Source organism: Hippoglossus hippoglossus, chromosome 18, assembly GCF_009819705.1.
Source record: "Hippoglossus hippoglossus isolate fHipHip1 chromosome 18, fHipHip1.pri, whole genome shotgun sequence".
Taxonomy (NCBI): Eukaryota; Metazoa; Chordata; class Actinopteri; order Pleuronectiformes; family Pleuronectidae; genus Hippoglossus; species Hippoglossus hippoglossus.
In genome coordinates, this window is record NC_047168.1 from 2,646,858 (window position 1) to 2,669,490 (window position 22,633).

A 22,633-nucleotide genomic window follows, 5' to 3' on the forward strand; every position below is an offset into this window, starting at 1 on the left:
CCTCATGATTCTGTTAATCTGTTATTTTATCCCATTTACTTTTCTTATCTTGTCTTTTGCTTTGTCTTGATTCCATCATTGCACTACTCACTTTTTATTGCCTTTGCCTCAACTCCCCTTTTTTTGAGGTGCTATAGAAATATATGTAGCACTCTTTGCCAGGTATTGATCAGCAGGTTTATCAAAGATTTTTCATGAGTTTGATGAGACATGAAACTGAACCAGTGACAGTGGATTCAAGACATTAACATAGGTAGACACAATTTGACCCATTAATGGTAATGTTGCTTCCTGCATTAATAAGTTCCTGTTTTATTCTCATATACCTAAGTGTATTGGTTATATATGACATACGGCCAAATATTTATATATGCAGCTTTAAGTGGTTCTTTTTAACTTAAATCCAAACATGTATGCGACAAGTATCATGTTACAGATCATCAGTTCCTCTTCTGATTAATAAAAAGCCACCGGATACAGTCAAGCTCTGTTTTCAATTACTTTTATTGAACTTTTATATAACTTTTTATTATTCTACTACAAATGTTTAAGGTAAAAAAAAAAAAAAATTGCACAGCTTCTGATCTCACAGCTGACAAGACTGCATGAATGCTGAGGTCACACAGACTGAGCAGCCATCTTCTTAGCTCTGCGAGAAGCTCCAGACTTCCTCTTCCCTTTAGACTTGCTGAGGGGTGGTTGTGGTTGCTTCTTGCCTCCTTTCTTGCCTCCTTTCTTTGTGTTAGAACGATGACTAGCAGGAGGAAACACAGACACAGGTTAGGACTTGCAAATATTTCATGCTTTTGGGAGAGTGATGCACAGGAACCCTCACCTCCTGATCCTTGACATGTCTCTGCGAGGGCAGGCTTTGCGCCTGTGCTGCAGGCTGCCGCAGATGAAGCAGCCCTCCTTTCCTTCGCTCTGGCCACACGGGTGGTCTGGGAGGGCACAGTGACCACACGACTGACAGTGTTTCCATGCTTTGAGAAAACAAACAATGACATACACACGTTAATATGAGACAGAAGGTAGTGACATGAAGACTCCTGCTTGTTTTGATCCGCAGTGCCTCTGTATAAAAGTGCATTTTACATTATCTGATGTGATTATGTAGAGATTTACATACATGGTTTTACACATTTCTCACAGGCTGAGCAGTGCTTCCATTCACGACCATCCTGCAGACACAGAGAGGAAAGTTTGATGGACTGCTTTTATTTGAGTTAGCAACATATAATGTATAGCAAAGTGCTGGTTTTGTACCTTGGATGGACAGACGTTGCATTTGGCACAGTGTTTGTTGAGGGACCAGACGTATCTCTCACACACAGCGCAAAATCTAATAGGAGGAAGGAGGGATGCATGTTTTAAACATAGAAAATATATGAGCTGCACAATCTCAGGGCTGCGTACTGAACCTCGAGACTTGAGTGTTGCATTTATTCCAGTGATATCCTCTGTGGTGGACAAACTATGCAGCAGTGCCACCATTTCTCTGTTACCGTAAACATATTTCTTCTATTTGTGTACCGACATTTCCTTGTTTTTTTATTTGGCATATACACTGATCAGCTGATGCATCAGGTTACAACCACACTGATATGTTTTCATTTTCAACATCACTTTTGCTTAGTCTACAAGACTTTTGGAAATGCTGCTGGCCACGTTTTAGTCTGAAAACTCTATTAAAACCTGTTAACTTTGTTAATTTCATTCCCACTGAAAAATCATTATGGTATTAATACCAGCAAAATCCCTGTCGTTCAAACATTACTGAGCAACCCTGCCAGCCACTTCTGCTTCTTTTTCTTCTTCTATTGGTTAATGCTTTCTCAGCCTCGTACAATTGGTCCAAAACTCTTAACTATCCAACATCTAACAAAGTGTTTTGATACCTGTAGCCCTCCTCTTTGGGCAGGACAACATCTTTGGGACAGATGTTGGTGAACAATCTAACAGGAGACTGCTTCCGGCCTGTCTTCCCATGTTTGTACAGAGGATGATTGTCGTAGTCCACCTGTTTAGAAACAAAAAACATTGTTCATAGTTCACAGAGACAAAACCTGAACAACCTGTTGAAGAAGGTTTGCACCTTATATAATAACAATATTACTTATATCAGAACATTTCTTAGAAAATAGTTAAAGATCTTTCCATAAACAATCTACAGTAACGCAAGAGAGATCCAGCGACTGAGTATTTGGTTATTTCACTTATTATAAGACTACACAGTATCCAACACTGCAGATGTGATATCAAAATAAAACCCAAATTGACCCATGCTTTCTGGGTCAATCTGAAGCTGTTTTAATCAGTCTGCTGATCCCCTGTACCAGTCATTAAAACCTGATTTCCCGTCAGTGTACCTGGTAGTCCAGCATGGTGAGAGAGGGGATGCACTCTCGGATGCGAGGCTCAAAGAAATATGGGAAGATCCACGTCATCGGCATGTCAGCATTACTGCTCTCTGCACAGACAAACACACATGTTAGTAGAAACACTGGATTTGAGTTAAATTGCATGTAAAATAGAATCAATAGGTGAAACTATTTAGTATACTTCACTGAGATGTGACAGACACTGAATATGTTAGAAAGGGATCTAAAGACTTTACTGCAGAGGGTAAATATTTTTTTCATGTCAATAGGAAGTTGAAAGAAATCTGAAAGAAACAGATTTAACCCTGTTGTGAGTTAGATGGAATCTGACCCTTCACCAAGCCCGTCCCATTTAGTTACAGTTACAGTTGCTATGCAAATATGGATCTGTCCCAGTGGCTTAATGGTGGCAGATTTCTTTAAAATGTCTTCATTGGGGCTTAATTTCAATTGTAGACAAGAGCAGCTTTTCAGCTCTGAAGTTTCCACTTAAACTGTTACAAGTAGATTTTATCAGCTGTAGCATGCCAGCTAACCAACAATATCAGCAAGTGCTCTACTGAGTGCCTAACAATGGATTAGCCTCTGGGGGCAACAGCCACTATTTTGGGGCTTCCGGTATAGGCAGCAGATATCTGGGCCAAGACTCCATCCTCCATATGTCGTAGACGGTTTGACTAGTTTCTTTTATCAAACAGGTAAAATATTTCTCCTCACAAAACACAAACAGTGACACTTTTTGTAGTGGTTTTTGGTCCAGACGACATTTGGGCTAATCTCTATTAACAGCTTCCTGCATGAGGATACAGATAAATTTAACAAAGCAGATAGACGATGCATGTCGGTCATGTGTTCAGCCTCTTTTGCTCTCCACACAGATTGTGTATCTGCAGGCGACCAAAGCCTGCTATAGAAACGGAAACCAGAGGCTTCCCTCCCCAAAGTCTTGTCCCTCGCCAGATTCTGCATATTCACATGCAGACTATGTTTATAGAGACTGAAGAAACACTGACCAGAGCTCTGCAGCTTCTTCCATGTCTGTGAGATCAGAGAGAAGCTATTGGCCAGAGGCTTCACCAGACCACCGAATGGAGGGTCAGCCACCATCACCACTTTCTCCTTGTCACACTCGTTGAGGAAGGCCTGCAGAACTGCACTGGAGGCCTGATAAGAGACAAAGCTTTAATTCACAGGACTGGGAATGGAAATGGCATGGGGGGGAAAAAAGTGTTTTGAACCTTTACCTCTCCGCCAAAGAAGTGATGGTTGAACATGTTGTAGTGACAGAACTCATCCTGGCTGTAGAACTGGGCATATCTGAAACAGATGTGGATGAAATATTTTGTCAGAATTACATATATTTCCTAATGTTGCCGTGTCCAAAAACATGCACACTCCAGGATCCTGAAGTGTGTATCCTGGTAACAAAAAGGTGTGGGAGTGCAACCTGCAGGCTGAAGCTTGCGACCCAGGGACACACCCTCTTTGCGCTTCTACTGTGCACATTCTTTACAGAAACAGACGAGAGACGGACAAGAAGATCTCAGGTAAGAAAAGCTGAAAAAAGCACGTACAAATGTGTAGAATTTAGTCTGCGGGATGGATATAGTACTTTTACAGCATAAAGGAACTCTAAAGTTTATTCTGCAGTAAACAACACACTATGTGACCGAACAACTGTTTTTCACAGACTTTTCCAAAACCTGAAGGACTGGGTTTCTCTGCAAACAGTCAAAGGAAAACTACTGAAATAAAGAAAAACTTCAGCTTGAGGTTTAATGTACAATTGTTGTTTTGCTCTGCTCTCAGAAATGTCAGAAAAAGAGTCGCTATCAGTCGGTAATGGACAGGCAACAACGGCTCAGTCAGAGCAGAGTGGTGTCACAGCGCCCCCTGCAGGCGCCCGCAGTGCACTGGAGGACGGACTGAGCCTCACTCCACTGGACTCCAACAGTGACAGGCTAGTTCAGCCGTTCCCACGCTCACCAAAACTACAAAGGAACAAAGGCAAAGCTGGAAAGCCCACCCAGGTAAACAAGAGAGTGGTGGGGCTGGAAGATTTTTACAGCTTAATTTAGAAAGTTTCTGCATGGACCCAACATCAGAAATGATTCCAAGAATTTCATGTAAGGATGTGAAAAAAAACATCTGTGTGATGAGGTTCACATTATCTGAGCAAGAGCACAAAACCAGGCTGAGCCCTTTTCTGCAGCATAGTCAGTGTATAGCACGTTGAGAGAAATGAAATGGACTGAGACAAATGAGAAGGTCTGTGTCCCAACATGCACAGCTTTGGGTTCAGTAGGCGTCTCCCTGGAAACTGTGTTCTATACAACTTGCAGTGTATTTGCTTGTGTATTCTTAGGTTGCAGTACATTGTTACCTCCGCCAATGAGGTTATGTTTTTGTGTACATCTGTCTGTATGTTAGCAGGAATATGCAAAGGAATACTACGGAATTTGGTAAGGAATACTAAACTCAGCATTTAGGAAGCAGGGATGTTCTAATGAAAGACGTGACTGAGCTACATTATGTATGTGGGACACCTTGTTGTAGGACCTTGACTCATACAAAAGACTAAGTCAGAACCAGTGACTCCAGAGATGGACGACATGACAGCTCCCAAAAGTGAAGCCCCCTGGTGGCTGGCTGCAGTATAGATCATAAACTCCGCCCCTTCCATGTTAGCACATGGACAAAACTAAAAAGTCAAAGTAGCTATTTGTTTTTTCCAAAGATGTTTTCTGTCGTTACCTCCACCAAGAAGGTTATGTTTTCATTGCCATTTGTCTGTTTATACGATTACAAAAAAAAAACAAGAACTAATTTACCTTCAAAGCAAATCTATTTAGGGGGGGGGGCATCCAGGAATGTTTTCACTACAAGATAGGGCATTAACCTAGTTTGGTTAAATTTGTTAATGTTGTTAATGAAGGTGATGCACGTTCATGCTCAGTGTACAGGAACTCTGCTCTCTACAGGAGCAACTGTCCAGACATTTGGAGGAGCTACAGGCAGAGAAATCCAAGACTGAAGCCCACATCCAATCTCTGAAAAAACGAAACACAGATCTCTCTGTAAGTATAGATCCAGACACCGACAATAGTTAAAATAATTTACTAAAACACATCAGAGTGCAGATAATAACTTATATCTCTGTAGAGGAGCACAGAGACGATGAAGCAGCAGGTCCGTGAGCGCTTTGAGAAAATTCTGGCTGTCCTGAAGCAGGATGAGCAGGCCGTATTGGACTCTCTGGAGCTGGACCTGAGACAGACTAGAAGTAGACTGGACCAGGTTCTGAAGACGTGGAAGCAGCACCAGGACCAGGTGACCAAGATCATGGGCAGCACCCAGAGAGCACTGAGCAAGAGTGCTGCAGCAGAGGAAGATGAGGTCTGACTCATGTCTCTCAATACCACAGTTTAAAAACATTGTAACTTAAGGTATTTCCCTGCCTTTTTAATTAGTGTTTCTCTTTATTTTTCCTCTCAAGGGTCAGTCTGAGAATGTGAGGTAAAACACTGCACCATCAGATGAATCGTTTTCAGCTCCATCTACTTCAGAGCTCTGTCGTAGATGTCTCGGACTCAGTTTCTCACCTAGTCTTCACTTTTCTTTGATCACTCTTCCAGTCCTAAGAAGCCAGACGCCTCTGAAAAGGAAATCCGACTGAATGACGAGAGATTCTTAAGGCTTCGTAAAACTTTATACTCCATTTCCAAAAACCTGAAAGCCCAGCTGCAGAGGAAGACTCTGCTGTTAGGTACTGAGCTGATTATATTCTTCATCTACTCATTTTGGGCTAGTCAGTCAAGGAGTGGCATAAACACGTGCAAGGAGTTGTTTTAGATTTGGCTCGGAGCCACAAAAATGTCTTTCCTCCTTTATCCTCATTGGACAATAATATTGTTTTTCTGTTTGAGTTACAGATTCATGCCCTGTGGTGATTGACAGACAGACGTGCCATAGCCTGATCACAGTGAACTCAGACGGGCGAGCGTTGTTCTTGTCAGACTCTGGCCACTCAGCTCCGGAGCATCCTCTCCAGTTTGACAAAGTGTGCTGTGCACTGGGTTCGTCTCCCGTCACAGTAGGTCAGAATTACTGGGAGGTCGACGTACGCTGCAGCTCCGCATGGGCTGTGGGCGTAGCCTACACGAGCCTGCAGAGGAAGGGCCGAGACAAGGGAACCAAACTGGGCCGGAACAGGAACTCGTGGTGCGTAGAGCTCCGGAACCGCAGTCTGTCTGCTTGGCACAACGACCGGCATGTGGCGTGTCAGGGGGTCGGGCAAACACAGATCGGAAAGGTGGGCGTGTGGGTCAATTATGACAAGGGTCAGCTGATGTTTTATGACGCAGACACCATGGTTGTCCTGCAGAAGTTCTCCGCAGCCATGACGCCGGTGTTCGACAGGGCTCATCACCAGTTCACCGAGCCCCTGTACCCCGCTATACGCTTCCTGAGAACACCACAGAACCAGATGTGGCCAAACCACCTGGACATCTGTCCCCTCAACAACCCGTGATGTTCTGAGGATACTTCAGGGAAGGGGCAAAATGGACAGTGATGTGGACTTAACTTGCCAATGATAATGTGCGCTGTCTTTTCGATCAAAGGCATGCCATGTTTAACCAATCATCCTTTAGCTAAATCACTGCCACACCATCCTTTCAGAGTTGTTACAATCAGACCTATGCGTAATTTAGGCCTTGCTCAGACCTGACGACCAGTGTTCAACCTTGTCTGACAGCGTGCAAGGTCAGACAACACTTGTTCAAATTAGATTAGACTAGTGTAAGTTGTCTGACTAATCACCTTGGTCACCGTGACATGGAGACCAAGGTGGAAGAGTCGGATTGTGTTGTTGAGCAGCTTTTAATGAGTCATTTAGCATTTAACTTCAATATTAACCATGGAACATAATAATCAAGCCTTTTTAAGTCTGTAATTTTTGTGTAAATCATTCATATTTTTTTCTTATCACAGACAGTATGTTGGGAAAGGAAAATACAGGATTCTGCATCATCACTAGAGTTTGATATTGTCTGCCACAGTGATTATTTGTAGATGTTTTTCCTGTTATGGCACATTGTGTTAACTCTAACCCCTGTTAAGTCAGTAGGGAGGGGAGAGAGGTGAGGTTGGGAGGTTTCCAGCACAGGAAAGACTGGCAGCATAAAGTCAAGACAGGACAGGCCCTGGATTAAGGAGAAATTAGCTCCGAATACTGTCATGAAACCACTGAGACAGAGCAGCTGTTTGTAGCAACAAGAGAAAATAAGAGATATGACAAACTGACCTGAAATCAATATCCAGCAGCAGACTCTTCATTGGCTCATGTTTCTGCTCCAGGTTGCGCAGCTTGATCAGCTCCTGGAGTCTGACACAAACAACAATCATGGGTAAAACGGATTTCAGTGGTTAAAAACTTTTTACCACATTTTAAAACCAGTCCTGCAACTGTATTGTATGATTACTTACAGAAGCTGAAATTAGTGACAATAATAAGTATTTCAGTGTTTCCTTGTCTCCAATAAGGAGGTGAGACTGGGTTCATTTAATAGCTCTGAAACTCACATTATTGTCTAACATAGTACTGTCTCTACTATCAGTTCAGTATATTAGTGAGTGTGATTCGAGCATTGTGCATGAAATTATAATGGTCAACATCTAAGAGTAACAACAACTCATGACTATGTAATAGAGCCCAACTGATGATTTGGTCAGACATACTGGTCTATCACATATATCAGTAGTAGTTCTGTATCAAAGCATAATTTATCACCTTCACTACAAGTGAACCAACAACCTACCAACCCACAGTATATATAATATAAAGAATATCAGCCGATATATCTACATCATTTCATTATTCCATACCATGTCTTTTCTCATCAATGTTGTAAATATTGTTATTTTGTGCTCGGTTACACTTCTGTCCATCCTGGGAGAGGGATCCCTCACATGTGACTCTCTAAGAGTTCTGCATTTTTCCCCTGTTAAGAGTTTATTTTTGTAGTTGTTCCTCACTCTAGTTGAAGGTTTAGAACAGAGGATGTCGCACCTTGTTAAGATCTAAAAGACAAATAGTGATTTGTGAATATGGGCTGTAGTAATAAAATTTGATTAATTGACTTCAGAATTTTTGACTCTACTTAGTTTTTATTGGTTGTATTGGTTTCTCTATTGTCATATTTTACTACAGAGGAGATGTGTTTTTGTGATTTGGCTGAACATTAAAAACAGGCTGAGCCACCATAACTGAAACAGACATCAGTATGTTCTAAGTGAATGTCCCCCTCACCTGGGTGTGCCCATACACACGACCTTCGTGTAGCCCAGACCAGCTAAGGTGTCCAGCAGAAAGTGTGCGCTGCGGTCGGTGAACAGGTACTGGGCGTTGCTCTTCTTGTTGTTCAGAGGACGCAGCAGCACGCTGGGCCTCTTCAGCTGGGCTTCGGTGACACCTGTGAATCGGTGAGAGGAGTGGGCCTCGCGCTCTCCTGCCGGGAGCAGAGTCTGACAGTCCTGGCAGAACTTCTTCTCATCCGGTCGGAGGGAGGAAAACTTCCTGAACCTGAGGGACGAGTTAAGAGTCGGGGCAAAAAACTTAGTTAAAATGTTCAATTCTGAATTTTTGTCAAATTAATTTGACTTTACAACCATCTGCATTTTTTTACCACGTCAGCCTATATCAAGCTGATGATGTCTTGTGTCCATAAAGTAAATGATTTGTGTAACATTTAAAAGTCAACAAGTAAATATGTGTATTATAGTTTCCAGTCACAGATGGCATCACTGAGTCCTCTGCTTTAGGTTTCTATTGACTGCAATGAAAGTGTTCAAACCTGACATTAAAATGTTGAGTGTCTCATGTGACCAGATCTCACTTCCTCTCTCTATATGAATATTATCACAATTATTTGTGTTTGTAAAGACAAAATGATTTTTTTCACCCAGATGTTTCTAATGACAATGTTTGTGTGTCTCAGAACGCATTTGGGCGTGTTCAGACCTTAACTTGGAGCTGAACACTTGTGATCCGATCACTAAGGACAAGTGTTAACACCAGATCTGGTGAAAGACAATTTTCTCTATAAGGTGTAGTTTTTCCCAGCACATGTGCGTCTAAGCAAGCGTAGTAAAGGGCTACTACAAACAGGCCTCTACTTCCTTGGAGACCATGCCATGCTGTAGCTCTCACCTGGTACAGTACTCCTGGTGGCTGACCGGCGGTCTCTTTGACTTGTTCTCTGCTTCTCTGGCCAACAGCCGGGCCTCCGACACCTTCAGAACAAATAAGACTCGTGAATAAATGTCCACTGGTTCAGTCAGGGTTTCAGATGTGTTGATATCAGCGACTTGTACCTTGTCCTCCTCCCATTGGAAAAAACTGCATTCTTTTCTGTCTCTACAGGCTGAGCAGGCGTAGAATCTCCGGCCGGTCTCTTCTCCTTTGCTGACCTTCTCGAACAGCAAGGTAGGACCTGACAAAACACACGTGGCATTTATTTGGACGTTACTCTGTCTGGGACAACCCTAGTATACCAGTATGCTGTGGATGTAGAGAGGTGGACTGAACTGATTTTACAGTTAAGAAGCAGCATGTACTTAGATAATAGAATATGACTTGAATATGAAGAAAAAATATATATAGAGGAAAGTGAACATGAGTATTCCAGTACTGTACAAAGCAAAGGACACTTCATAATTTGTGTTCTTCACTTATTCCTACATAAATTGGTTATTGCACTGAGGTGTGGGGCAACACACTATATATAAAACTAATATTAGACCCTTAAGACTTACAAACAGACTGTTTAACTAATCACACATGAAACTTAAATATTAAGTTGACTAATATGGAAAATATTATTCGTTATGTGTAAAGACAAACACTTACTTCCTATAAACGCACAACATTAAACCAGATGTGTGTTTCTGTGTATGGAGTGAAACTGTGGAATTCTCTGGACAAGTGTTTCAAATGTTGCACAGATATTATTCAAGAAAGGTTTTAAAGAAAAAAAATGAAACAGTATGGACATAATGAAACATGTGTCTTATGATGATGGATATTAGTTAATATGTAATTGATTTATGAACATTAAGGAAATCAAAAAGGGGATGGCCATCTGTTTGTTATATTATTTATATAACAGTATTATTACTATATTTCCCTTCATGGAATATGCATGTGTGTTGTTTTGTTTTTAGACAACTCTGAGAAGAACGACATTAACTAAACTGAAACAAATATTAGACACGTGTTTATCTTTTTTTCTGCCACCGTGTTAGCTTGTGTGAGGTAGTTTTAAAGTTAAGCCTCCATTACTATAAAAGCTGTTTAGCGCAGTGTTAACGAGCCGAAATGACTAAAACACGTTGTTTGTCCGTAGCATGTCACGAATAAAACTATTCAGAGCGTGAAAAGATATATTAAGATGCATGGGAACTTTAAAACGTCGGATTTTCTGAAGCGCTTCGGTGTGTTTTTAACTCCTGTACTTACCATGCGGGCAACATGGCGCAGTTGTACCCCCTTCTGGAAGAATCACCTCTATCCCGAGGCTGTCGTCGTTGTTCTCCGCCATGTCTTTAATATCTTTCATGTTCCAGAGCTGGTGAGATTTCGTTTACAGTCTCTAACACGAGAGATCAGCCATGCTGCTCCGAGTCGCGCACTAATGACGTATTCAAGTTTCCGTCGCAATAAAAGCTGATTGGCTGGAAACCAAAACCGCAGCATTTGTTCTGTGATCATTCGATAATTTATTCTCAATATTATTTATTGTCAATAACACTTGACATTGTCCTGAGTTTGGGGTTCAAAAGTTCTATTTTCTTGAGTTTTCATTTTTATTTTATTTGAGGTCAAAAACTATTATTTTCCCATTAAAAACATTCATTTTAGAATTAGTCCTTTTGTGAACTTACAATTAGGATTGAATATTATTGTTTCTTTATTCCGCATTTATTTTTTAAATGATGTTGGCCTGCATACATTTTACTACAAAAAAAGATATTGTTGGGAAGTTGTGATCAGTTGGTGCAAATGCAGGATCTCAAACCAAATGTCATTCCTTGAACTAATGGAACAGGATCAACCACTTCAGACCAAGTGAAATAACAGTGACGCAGCTCTGTATTTTATTCATGCTCTGCATTTGACTGAAAACTGTTCAGAGAAGGTGTTTGAACTGATCCTCATCACCCACTGCCTCCTAATCAGTTGTTCCTAAGATAAGATAAGACACAACTTTATTGATCCCACACTTTGAAAATTCACTTGTTACAGCAGCAGACAGTCAATATGACGTAGACAAGAGAATTAGAGAAAGGCAAAAGATAAAAAATCTAATTAAAAAATCAATATTAAAATATAGAATATGTATATAACACTGCACTTGAGCAAAGTGCAGTGGCACAGGATGATAGCATGAGGATGTAAACTGTATTTGTACACTAGTATAATGAGATATTGAAATAGACGTGTCACTATTTATGCATGTATAGACTGTTTATACTTATATAGGCAGGTATGGTATTCAAAAAGAATCTGAATATAGAATGGTATGTAAATGTGTGTGTGTGTGTGTGTGTGTGTGTGTGTGTGTGTGTGTGTGTGTGTGTGTGTGTGTTTACGGTTATGAATTCACCATAGTACACTAAGTATATTTGCATATAGTACAAAAATACCAAGATGACTCATATTTAAATGTATTGCAACACACAAACAAGAACTACGCACACAAATTAATTAAACATGAAATCTAAAGTATTAATAAATACACTTCTGTTAGTGTCACAGTCACAGTGCCCTTTGTTTACACTGAGTTCAGCTGTAGTCCCAGATCAGCAGCACGCTGCTCGTTAGGATGGTTGTTTTCTTTCTGTAAGACTACAACTCCCATATATCCCTGTCAGTCCGAGCACTGCGTTCATGCTGTGCAGCAGCAGTCTGCAACATGCACGCTGTTATCTAACATGAGGCAGGAAGCTGTGGGGTTTGACCCTTCAAAATAAAAGTATGTCGCCTCCAAAACACATTGATCTCATTCGGTACACTGCTCTGGCCCCTGTACATATATATATATATATATATATATATATATATATATATATATATATATATATATATATATATATATATAACTCTATTAATTTAACTTCATGGGGCTTTAAAACACAATTGCAATGATGATACAATTTTGATTCACATTACAGGTGCTATACATAAATAGAGTTTTATTTTTCGGGAAATCAATGTGTCTGGTTGTGTTTTGGCAATTTGATTTGCTGAAAATTTGTGCGAGAATGTTATTAACTGATGTTGAATTCAAGCAGGATTTTGCAGTGATTAGCAACGTCCCCTCACAGCGAAGAAGCTCCGACCAGTCAGCCAGCTGAGGCCTTTCTGTGCAGTGATGTCATGAAAAAAAAACCCAGAGCTCTTTCTGTTTAATTAGTGATCGACACTGACTGAACCATGATCCCCAAAGAACAAAATCGCTTTACTTTTAACTAGGAATTTACATTTTCACATGAATTAGATCAAATTAGTACAAACAAACTCAAATACTGTTTATTTTGTAAGTTAGAATTAGTTTAATTTAGATTTGTTATTCAGCTCAAAATATCTTATACATGATGTTTATTTATACTACCTAGGATATTTGCGTTGGGTTATATTTCATAATGTCCAGCCAAGCACTAGACTTATCCTGATACTTAATTTGGGCTGTCAATTATATAGAATACATATATATATATATATATATATATATATACAGTATATATATATATATATATATATAGTAAATTAATACTAGTCATCTTTTAATATGAAATAAGGCTACGGTTCCTTTATTGGGTGAAATTAGTTTTGGATTATGGGTGCTGCTGCATCATACCAGACATGGAGTAAAAGTAAAAACATTAAATACAACATTCACCCTTACTCTTGTTGAGGGTTAAGGTTGCTGTGGATGTCACACCTTGCTAAGCTCTATGAGACAAATTGTGATTTGTAAATATGGTCTGTACAAAACACATTTCAGATCGTAAATGTATAATGTATCAGTTAAACTGTTCCACATTTTGCTGTCTCACTATCAAACCCCTCCTGGGTGCGCTTTAATGAAGTCTTTTATTTTGAAATACCACACCAGGATCCCTTTAACTCCTCCATCTGGCTTGACGCACGTCTCGTTTCTCCACGGTGCGCCCACACCCACCCTGCACTGGCTGCTGTTCGAGGCGGTGCAGCCTCTGCAGTGTCTGCGGGACATTGTCTCCACGGTGCGGCTGTTTCCCAGAACACCTCTGCGGCCTCAGCGGTTCCGAGCACAGCCGTCCTCCCTGCACCACTCCCCCCGCGTCAACGCTCCATTCATCCCGCTGCCTGGCACTGAGGCGTGTGCGCTCTGCGGCTGCTGGCATCACCATCCATGTCCTGTCAATGAGGATAGAGGCTTATTTACTGAGCATCATCTGAGCCGAGCGGACGTGTGACTGGCACCATGAGCAGCACTGGTAAGAACATGTCTCTTACACACTTCCTCTCCCCTGCAGTTGTTTTTGATTCCAGCATAAAGAGCAATTCCTATAATATAGTAAAATCTATTCAGGGCTTCTAGCTGTGATGCTCACTCATTGCTTTGTCCTATTATTACACAACCTGCAGTAGCATCACTATGTGTGGTAAACTATACACTATGCATTTAGGATGTAGAGTCTAATTACCCTTTATCGCCCAGAGATCATCAGCATCAGTTTGCCCCCCTGAAATTTCAAATGTGTCCCTTTAAAAAAAAATGAATGTCATGTGCATGGGGTGTAACGCCCACAGTGGGTTCGGTGGCCCTTTGCAGTTCCTCCTGGTTTGAAGGGGCATGGCCGCTGTCCACAGCAGGCCTGACTCCTGGTGGTCTGCTGTCACGGCCGGCTCCGTCTCCGAGGGAAGACTCAACCAATGCAACAAGAGGGCTGGTCCTCATTTGAATCCTGTGTGTGCTGTGGAGTCCCGCAGCAACACTGCACTGTTTGTTTTGCAAATGGAAATGAATGCACACACTTTGTGCCAGAAGCAGCACATCATAACTTCTGCAGCTGCTTCATATCAGAGACTATCTGCGAGTAGGGTGTGGCTGTGAATAAATTGCCAAAGGAGAACATCTAAATTCTACATCAAAGTGAAAGTCATGGTTTGAATATTTGCCTTACTGCTTGGGAATAACTATAATCTTCTTCTCTTTCTTATCTATGAATGAAGATACTTAATGCTTACGTGACATCAGCTGACATTTAGCTAAGGAGCCCCCTTAAAAAAAATGAAATTCACTCATTATCTACTCACCACTATGCCGATGGATGGGTGTGAGTCCACAAAACCCTTCTGGAGTTTCAGGGGTAAACAGCGTTGCAGCTGAATCCAATACAGTTGAAGTAACTGGTCTCTTCAAATATATAAAAACACAAACCACACAAGCTCCGCAAGAGACGCAAGACAAGATCAGCAAGAACTTGCAATAGCTGCAGAGGTCGTTACGAGTCGAATTTGAATGTCGTAGATAATAGACAATGAGTGAATTTTCATTTACGGGTGAACTATCCCTTTAAGGAATTCCACATTGGAAAATAGGTGAAGACAGGATGCTTTCAGGAAATGTCCCCAAGTCCCAAATTCTCATTTTGCACATGATGATATTGAAAAGGTTGTCCTTTCAAAACTAAGCTCAGATATTTCCGTCCCTGAGCTGAAATCAACAGGACGGCAAAGTTATCTAACATGCATTTCCTCTTGTGCTTCTCATGCTCACTGAACTCATTTGGTATTCATAACAGCGAAACCACAAAAGTGAAAAAAATACCTCTTCACGTCAACCTTTGTCAATATGAAGTTACATTAACTCTAATTCAGTTTTTTTTAGCTATTTAAAAGTAAGGTATATTGTTTATTGGGTCCTATTTTGCATCTAAATCTCGAATTAGGTTTTCTGCTAAGTAGAAAGCTAACAGTCTGACCATTAGCTCGCTCTTATGGTTGCTATTCAGAACAGGCCACATTTTTTTGTAGGCATATAAGTGAAAAGCTGTTCACACCAGCCTCCACTTTAGGGACGGCTGCAATATGTCTGCCGAAAAGACTGTCAACAGAGGGTCTCAACAAATTGGTGGCAAATAGCTGCACTTTCTTGTGACCGCTGTTCATAATTACAAAGTAAAATAAGATAGTAGGATAATGCTAATTCAGTTGTCAGGTGAATAAAAGGGGCAATGTATATTTTTCCAGTTTCACTTGAATCATAGAAGTAATGATAAGTTATTTATTTTTTTATCTTAGCATTTGTAGCATATTCTGTGAGTGCAAGGCTAACAAGGGGTGTTGGAGTAAAGTCCACCAAGTTGAAACAATGACATCTCTACCTCTAACAACACTCTGTCAATGCAGCATTAACATTGGCTTTATATGAAAGATATTCTCCCGGACATTCGTATCTTTCAGAAATCATGCATGACTCTCCGTTTTAATAAGAAGGCCCGCTGATGCTCTGCAGAGCTACTGGTGCTGCTAATGAGTTCGTCTCGAGAGGGTAAATATTCATTAGCAGACCGCTGTGAGACAAATGGCAAACGAGAGACACCGCTTGTCTGTAACTTTGTCTCCCGTCTTTGTGATGCCATTGTAGAAGTTTGACGTTTGACTCCACGCGAGCAGAAAAATGAACGTCAGATCTCTACCTGTTTGTGATGACAGCTGGTCACCACATGTTCGGTGAGGTGGCTCCTGATAAGCAATATCCGCGTGTTGGGTGTGTCTGCGTGAGAGTGAGTGAGATCCATTTGAATATATCTGTCTCGCTAAAATTAAATTTTCATGCGGGCATCAGCCTCTATAGAGGGAGTGGCTGATAAAAAGTGGAGTAACTTTGTTGTTTCACTGTACGTGCTTTTCTTTGCTGCAAAGCACAGTGGCGGTTTAGCAATGGCTTTGGTTGGATTGATCAACACGTTAGATTTGCGAAATTGTGTTTTGGAATTGTTTCCTTTTACTTACATAGGGGGTTAAGCATCTTGCCGAAAGACACTTCTGCATGCAGATGGGGAAGACTGGGATCGACCAGCGGACCTTCTGGTGGGACAACGACCGCTCTACCCCTCAGCCACAGCCGCCCCATCTTTTATATAATAAAAGATACAATGACAGTAGCCTTCCATCCAATGAAATTGCCCCATCTCAACCTGAAAAGGTTACTACTGTGTCAATATGGGTAAAAACATCAATCAGTCACAAACTGCAAACAGTATATGAGAGTGTTTGTACTTCTGGCAGGGTTATATTGGTTTCTCCATTGTCAAACACAATGTGTCTCTATTACAGTATTTCTAAAGGCCAACAATTCAAATGAGCAGGTCTCAGTTGAATAAAGTTGAGTTTCAGATCAAGAGTCAGTTGAGTAATTTGAAGTAAAGGGCTGATGGATTGAGGACTTGCCGACTAATGCCAGTGTGACTGCATTTTAAGTCTATTTGGCAAACCCTCTAGTGACTAGTATGCCAGTCTTCTGGTTTCTCAACTACTTCCAGAATCATGTGGCATTCCATGGGATTCCTGATCAAATGGAAGGCCTATCGGTACTTTAGATTATCCATACATCCATTACGTATACCTTTAAAGGTCTCGGAGCTGCAGCCAATCACAGCTGACATTTTGCGAGAGGCGGGGTGAACTCTGGACAGATCATCGTGCCCCCCTAGTTTGCAATGTTTCTTCAAATCTCATCATATAATTCTTGGGGCTGCGATCTTCCTGAATCATTCGATCCTGACAAGGAAATGATTTGGATGGCATCCTACCAGGTTCCTGTGTGACGCCAAATGATTCTTGGATCCCCTTTCTTCGAGAGAAAGGGGATCGGTATTTACAGATTTCTAAGTCTACTCGCTTGGTGCCACCTTTGTTTGACAGTGTATACCTGGTCAACCCACAGGAGTGGTGCACTCGAGTTTGAGTAAATCTCTCAGAACAGGCTTGGCACGATGTACACACGCCCCGAGGGAAAGCTGAGCAGTATAATCAATCTGCAGGCCAGTCTGCATTCTTTCAAATCCAGGAAAATATATAATGCACTTTATCTTTAGTTGATCACATCTGCGCAGCAGCAGTATGTTAAAAGTTACATCAGGATGGATTACTAACAGGCCTTATGTTTAGTTCCTCGCTGTCCTTCACTGAGACTGGCAGCGATGAGCCCCTTCCCCACAAGGAATACTTATCAGTGACTAATAAGGATGGATGACCAGAGGATAGCCTGTTAATTCCAGCTCAGATTACATCCACAGGTCACACAAGGAGATGCCTGATCAATACTGCTTCTCAAGCAGTTTTTTTCCTGTTGTGTACATCTAATGAAATAGTACGAAACCTACTGACCCTGGGATCAATATAACTTTCATTCAGTCTATCAGTGAAGCCTTATGTCTCTGTAAAACACAGTGTGGTGCAAAGAGTGATGAGGACTGTCACCTCAATACTCCTCACCCTGGTGTCAGGGTCAGCAGCAACAGCAGTGGTCTAAGGAGATTCCAGGCACCTGCCCAGTTAGAAAATGGTGAGCTGGAGATCTGCACTGGTCTAAAACCCAGCCTGTACCCTCACGTTTCAAGCCTGAAAGTCCATCTATCTATAGTTCTATCTGTCTATCTGTCTATCTATCTATCTATCTATCTATCTGTCTATCTGTCTATCTATCTATCTATCTATCTATCTATCTGTCTACTTAAAGGTCCAGTGTGGAGGATTTATGGGATATTGGCAGAAATGGAATATAAAATTTAAAATTAAAAAGTGTATAATCATAAGAAGAATCAATGTGTTTTCGTTTCCTTACAAAGATCCCTTCATACTTACATCAGGAGTCCTTCATGGAGTTCACCATGTTGCACCACCATGTTTCTACAGTCCTTTCTACAAGTCCTGTCCTTTGACCAAACCAAACACTGGCTCTAGAGAGGGCCTTTACATTTGTATGTTACCTGTAGGTTCTCCTGCACACTTGGAAAGGCCGGGGTATTAAAGTGGTTGCAATCTGCAACCTCACCACAAGACGCTACCAAATCCTACACACTGGTCCTTTAACTCTCTGTTAAGTCACTGTTTAACATTCCAGCATCTTCAACGCAGATAATACCTTGCATAAGAGCTAACTATGATGCAGTAAATCCTGGTTAAGTACTAGCTAGTGAGAAATTACAGCCACACAAACACACACACGTACACACTATATGATTATCTTTCAGCATTTAGGACAGGGTTGCACTAATGCTGGTTCCCTCTGGCTCTGTGTCGTTAAATACTGTCACAAGTCCTGAGGCGCAGCAGGAGGTATGTGCCGAAAGCCACGTGCACTCAGTGTGTGTGTGTGTGTGTCTCCTTGTATGTAAAGAATGATGATGTCCACACGTGCTGTTTGCACTCAACATTGTTTGTACAGGAGACGATTGTCTGAGAAGAGACAGAAAAGACTGGTACATCCACATGAATGATAATACGTGTGTGTGTGTGTGTGTGTGTGGGTGTGTGGTGTGTGTGTGTTCGTGTGTGTGTGTGTGCGTGTGTGCGTGTGCGTGTGTGTGTTTGTGTGGCAGGGCAATCAGCAAAATTATGCAACTTTTTATTAAATGGAAGAGAAGCACAAAACCTGTGAAATTGATGTGAAACCGAAACCGACCAGTGTTTGATATTTTCGCACATGGACACGGTTTAAATAAATAATCAAATCACTTCAATCTTAATGATAATTAGTAGTTGTTGGTACCATGATCCCTTAAATGTATTTTCAGAGGCTTTTCTACAGTTTATATTGCAGTCTTAGTAATAAACAAGAGAGGTGGTTGAAAACTACAGACTTTTTTTTGTATTTAGACAAATCTTTAAGCTCAATTTCAAAATACATTTTAATGGTGTGTGAATGCTGCAGCGCTGAAAGTGTCATGTTAGCATGAGTTTCAGTTGAGTGAAAAATTTGCGCCCATGCTGAGGATCAATGAGGCACACGAAATCGTTCAGTAAATGAAAGTGTCTGTTTATAAAGACGGACAAAGACGGATAAAGTGCTGCTGAATGGACCAACAGTGGACACAACTGGTGGGTAGATCCAGACTGGAGTCAGGCCGACACCACGCTACTTCTTCCTGGGATAAATACTGGCTGACCTCTCTGGTGCTAAGCCCCCCCCCCCCCCCCCCCCCTGCGTGCAAACACACACGTATAGGCTACACACACATGCACACACACAGCAGTAATCAAGCCTGAAATGTGGAGTGGGCTTGTGACATTTCCCTGCAGCCTGCGGTTTTGACATGGGCCTTTGATGAAGGCAGGGATGGCACGTTGTTTATCCTGCGTGACTCCATGGACTGAATAGTTCATCGCAGTATATTCTACTGCCAGTATTGTGTATTTTTATTCTTTTGAGATTAGAAATGTCAGCACAAACTGAAGCGACTCCATCAATGGACGCACCAAAGGTTTTTCTGAGAGTTACACAGCTTATCGGCTGTTTACCCCAGAGTCAGATTCTTATAGTACAAAGATATAAGTGTGTTTAGTTTAAAGAATTGATTAAAAGTGAATGACGGCATCAAACTGCAACAGAAATGTAAACTTTATTCAAAAGGAAATGAGAAACCTGCCGTCGCAAATCCTCCGAACATTTCACATCCACCGGCTCCAAAACTCCAGGAAACTGTTCATGTGATTCTTTAGCATAGGACAAGGGGGTTACAACTGATACACACACACAGACACACAAATGCAGTGTCATAGTGGTGCGTGAGTGTTGGAGCTCAGTTATACAGCTTGAGTTATTTTATTGTTGTTACTGTAGATGGGTGTGTGTGTTTGTGATGTGATTTGTCACGGTTTTGTCTCTGCATCCATGTCCTCAAGGGGAAACTCTCCAAAGAATCTCTATGACCAAATGCTGGGTGTGTTGAAACTGCTGCATTACGGCCACTAGGTGGATGTTTTATGTTCTGGTGAAGTCGTTTGACCTTCAGCTGGAACAAACTGCCCCCTACTTTTTGTGAATGTTTGCTCATGTGGGTTTGACAACAGTGCGATAAAATGACTAGCACTGTGTGAATGACACAGTCTTTTGAAATAAAAGTTAAAATTGTTCTTAAATTACTTCACAAATTATTGTTTCACAGATATTTCCACAATCTATTCCTATTGAATTCTAACTGATCCTATATTCATTTATTTGTCGTTTATTATTGAATTCTAACTGATCCTATACTTATTTAAGTTTACACTGGTACAGTTGTTTGCACTCTGTGTACAAAGACGTGCAGATTGTGGTCAGTGTAATTTGAGAATCTAAATTGCCCTTAGATATGAATGTGAGCTTTGATGTTATACCTCACCTCTCACCCATTATCAGCTTGGATTGACTCCAGGCCCCGGCAACCCTCAAAGGATAAGCAGTAGCTAATGGATGGTTTGCTGAAATCTTAAAGTCTGTCGTCTTCCCAATCATCATGACCACAGTTAAGGGTTAAAATCTAGAGCAACTGGTCAATTGAGGAATTTGCATCTGGACTCAACACCCTCTTCATCCGTCCAGCCTTGTCCGGTAAAACACCTGCATGACTCCAGATGTCAAACTAATCCACATTAAGCTTGTGCTCCATCTTACCCTCAACCAGGAAGAAGATTCTGAAATACTTGACCTCCAGCTTATTGAACCGCTTCCAGTTTTCAAACTGGAAAAACCTTGTGGCTTGTCTGGAAATGTCAACATAGTGATTATTTGAGTTTAACTTAGCAGGAGTGGATAACACATGTGGAGACACAGACTGGGGGAAGCGTATGTTTCCCACATGAATGCACTGCGTGGTATGGAGAGGCAAGATTTTGAAAATAATGACTTGACTGGAATGGATCTCTCTATTATCTGGTTAGTGGTTGAACCAGTCAGCCAGCTTGGAAAGCCATAATGAATGAGTACGTCTGCTTTGACTGTCCAGGTTAGCAATACTCACTATTGTCAATCCAGTTGCTCAACCTGAAAGACTTTGTAGTTTGTTTGTCCTAGCGTCACGTGAAATAGCACTCCTACAGCGGCAGGCGCACTTGACCTTCATTTTCACCGTCATCCTTCAAAACACACAGTATTGCTGATGGAAGAATCTGCCTTTTGCTTAGGTTTCGGTAAAGATCAGAATATGGTTTAAAGTAAGTACACTTCCTTGAGGTTAGAGGACCTTTTTTGTCATGGTTACAATAATAAACAAAGTTGTAGACTGGTCAGTTCACACAGGAAACAGCTGTCTCGTCACCTGGCTTCCTCCTGTTATCCCGTCATAATTACTATGGCCACTAGAGGTCAACATATAATTATCGTGACTATGAGTCATAAGAAGCTGCAGGGTTTTCTTTTTGGGGGGGGTGGGGCAGTGTCTGTTGTTTAAGTCCTTACAATAACGCAAATACTATTTTAAGGTGATAAATTCAAGTTATGTGACGGGTCTGTCTGCTGGAAGAAGGACATGTTGTCCTTTGTGTTGTTGAAATGCATCATGGGAACGTGTGCAGCTACCCTGAGAGCTAACGCTGCACTTTAAACCTGGGTCAAATTACTGCTACGTGGTGAGAGGGAGAGAGACACAAAGATCAATGAGCGTCAGTGAATTATTCATCGGTTCACTTTCTCCTGAGTGTGTGTGTGTGTTTTTTGTGCGGATGTGTGTGTTCTTATGCTGTGATTGATCATTTGTGGAGACTGGATGTGGATTTAATATACCTGTGCCCATAGTTGGTATAGTTTCCTTTTCCTTTCCTTTCCTCTCCTTTTTTTCTTTTCCTTTACTTACCTTACCTTTCCTTACCTTGTCTTGATTTCATTCCCATCCCTTTCTTAGCTTTGATTTCCTTTCCTTTCCTTCCTTTTCATTTCTTACGTTGCCTTTTATTCTTTCCTATCTCCCATCTCTTTTCCTTTCCTTGCCTTGTTTTGCTTTGCCTCTCGTTTCCTTGCCCTGCCTTTCCGTTTTTCTGTTTTACCTCCCATCTCTCCTCCCTTCCTTTCTTTCAACAGCTTCCCAGTAAATGAACCAATTAGCCAGACTAATGCTTCCAAATCACGCTGCGTGCCGTGTTTTTCAGACGAGCTTCAAAGTAGGAACCTTAATGTGGGTCAGAGTAGTGTGCTTTTTGTGGTGTTAATTCTCTGCTTAAG

The 22,633-nt window shown here is 41.3% G+C and overlaps 3 protein-coding genes across 4 annotated transcripts in view; 2 read left to right on the forward strand and 1 right to left on the reverse strand.

Moving 5' to 3' along the window:
• Window positions 1-523: 523 nt before the first annotated feature.
• Window positions 524-11,062, reverse strand: zcchc4 (zinc finger, CCHC domain containing 4). The gene is made up of 13 exons (XM_034615158.1): window positions 10,900-11,062; window positions 9,756-9,874; window positions 9,592-9,674; window positions 8,692-8,964; window positions 7,687-7,767; window positions 3,626-3,698; window positions 3,395-3,545; window positions 2,370-2,470; window positions 1,899-2,020; window positions 1,267-1,342; window positions 1,130-1,181; window positions 836-983; window positions 524-754 (listed from the first exon to the last, which is right to left on the reverse strand). The coding sequence occupies exons 1-13, from the start codon at window positions 10,997-10,999 to the stop codon at window positions 619-621; spliced, it is 1,515 nt and encodes a 504-aa protein (XP_034471049.1). The 5' UTR covers window positions 11,000-11,062; the 3' UTR covers window positions 524-618.
• On the forward strand, window positions 3,760-17,897 carry si:dkey-219e21.4 (nuclear factor 7, brain). Of its 2 annotated transcripts, XR_004616943.1 has the most exons (8): window positions 3,760-3,928; window positions 4,191-4,411; window positions 5,363-5,458; window positions 5,544-5,777; window positions 5,878-5,897; window positions 6,017-6,147; window positions 6,314-7,478; window positions 17,887-17,897. XR_004616943.1 is itself a non-coding variant. In XM_034615162.1 (7 exons), the coding sequence occupies exons 2-7, from the start codon at window positions 4,193-4,195 to the stop codon at window positions 6,910-6,912; spliced, it is 1,299 nt and encodes a 432-aa protein (XP_034471053.1). In that variant the 5' UTR covers window positions 3,839-3,928; window positions 4,191-4,192; the 3' UTR covers window positions 6,913-7,492. The 2 variants fall into 2 exon arrangements, 1 of the variants encoding a protein (XP_034471053.1); XM_034615162.1 differs by lacking the exon at window positions 17,887-17,897 and having other exon boundaries at window positions 3,839-3,928; window positions 6,314-7,492.
• The window catches only part of ablim2 (actin binding LIM protein family, member 2), an 80,281-nt gene continuing 71,237 nt past the window's right edge, over window positions 13,590-22,633 (forward strand). The window contains exon 1 of the mRNA XM_034615104.1: window positions 13,590-13,922. Within this exon, the coding sequence (XP_034470995.1) occupies window positions 13,910-13,922 (13 nt within the window). The 5' untranslated portion in view covers window positions 13,590-13,909. The remainder of the gene's footprint in view (window positions 13,923-22,633) is intronic.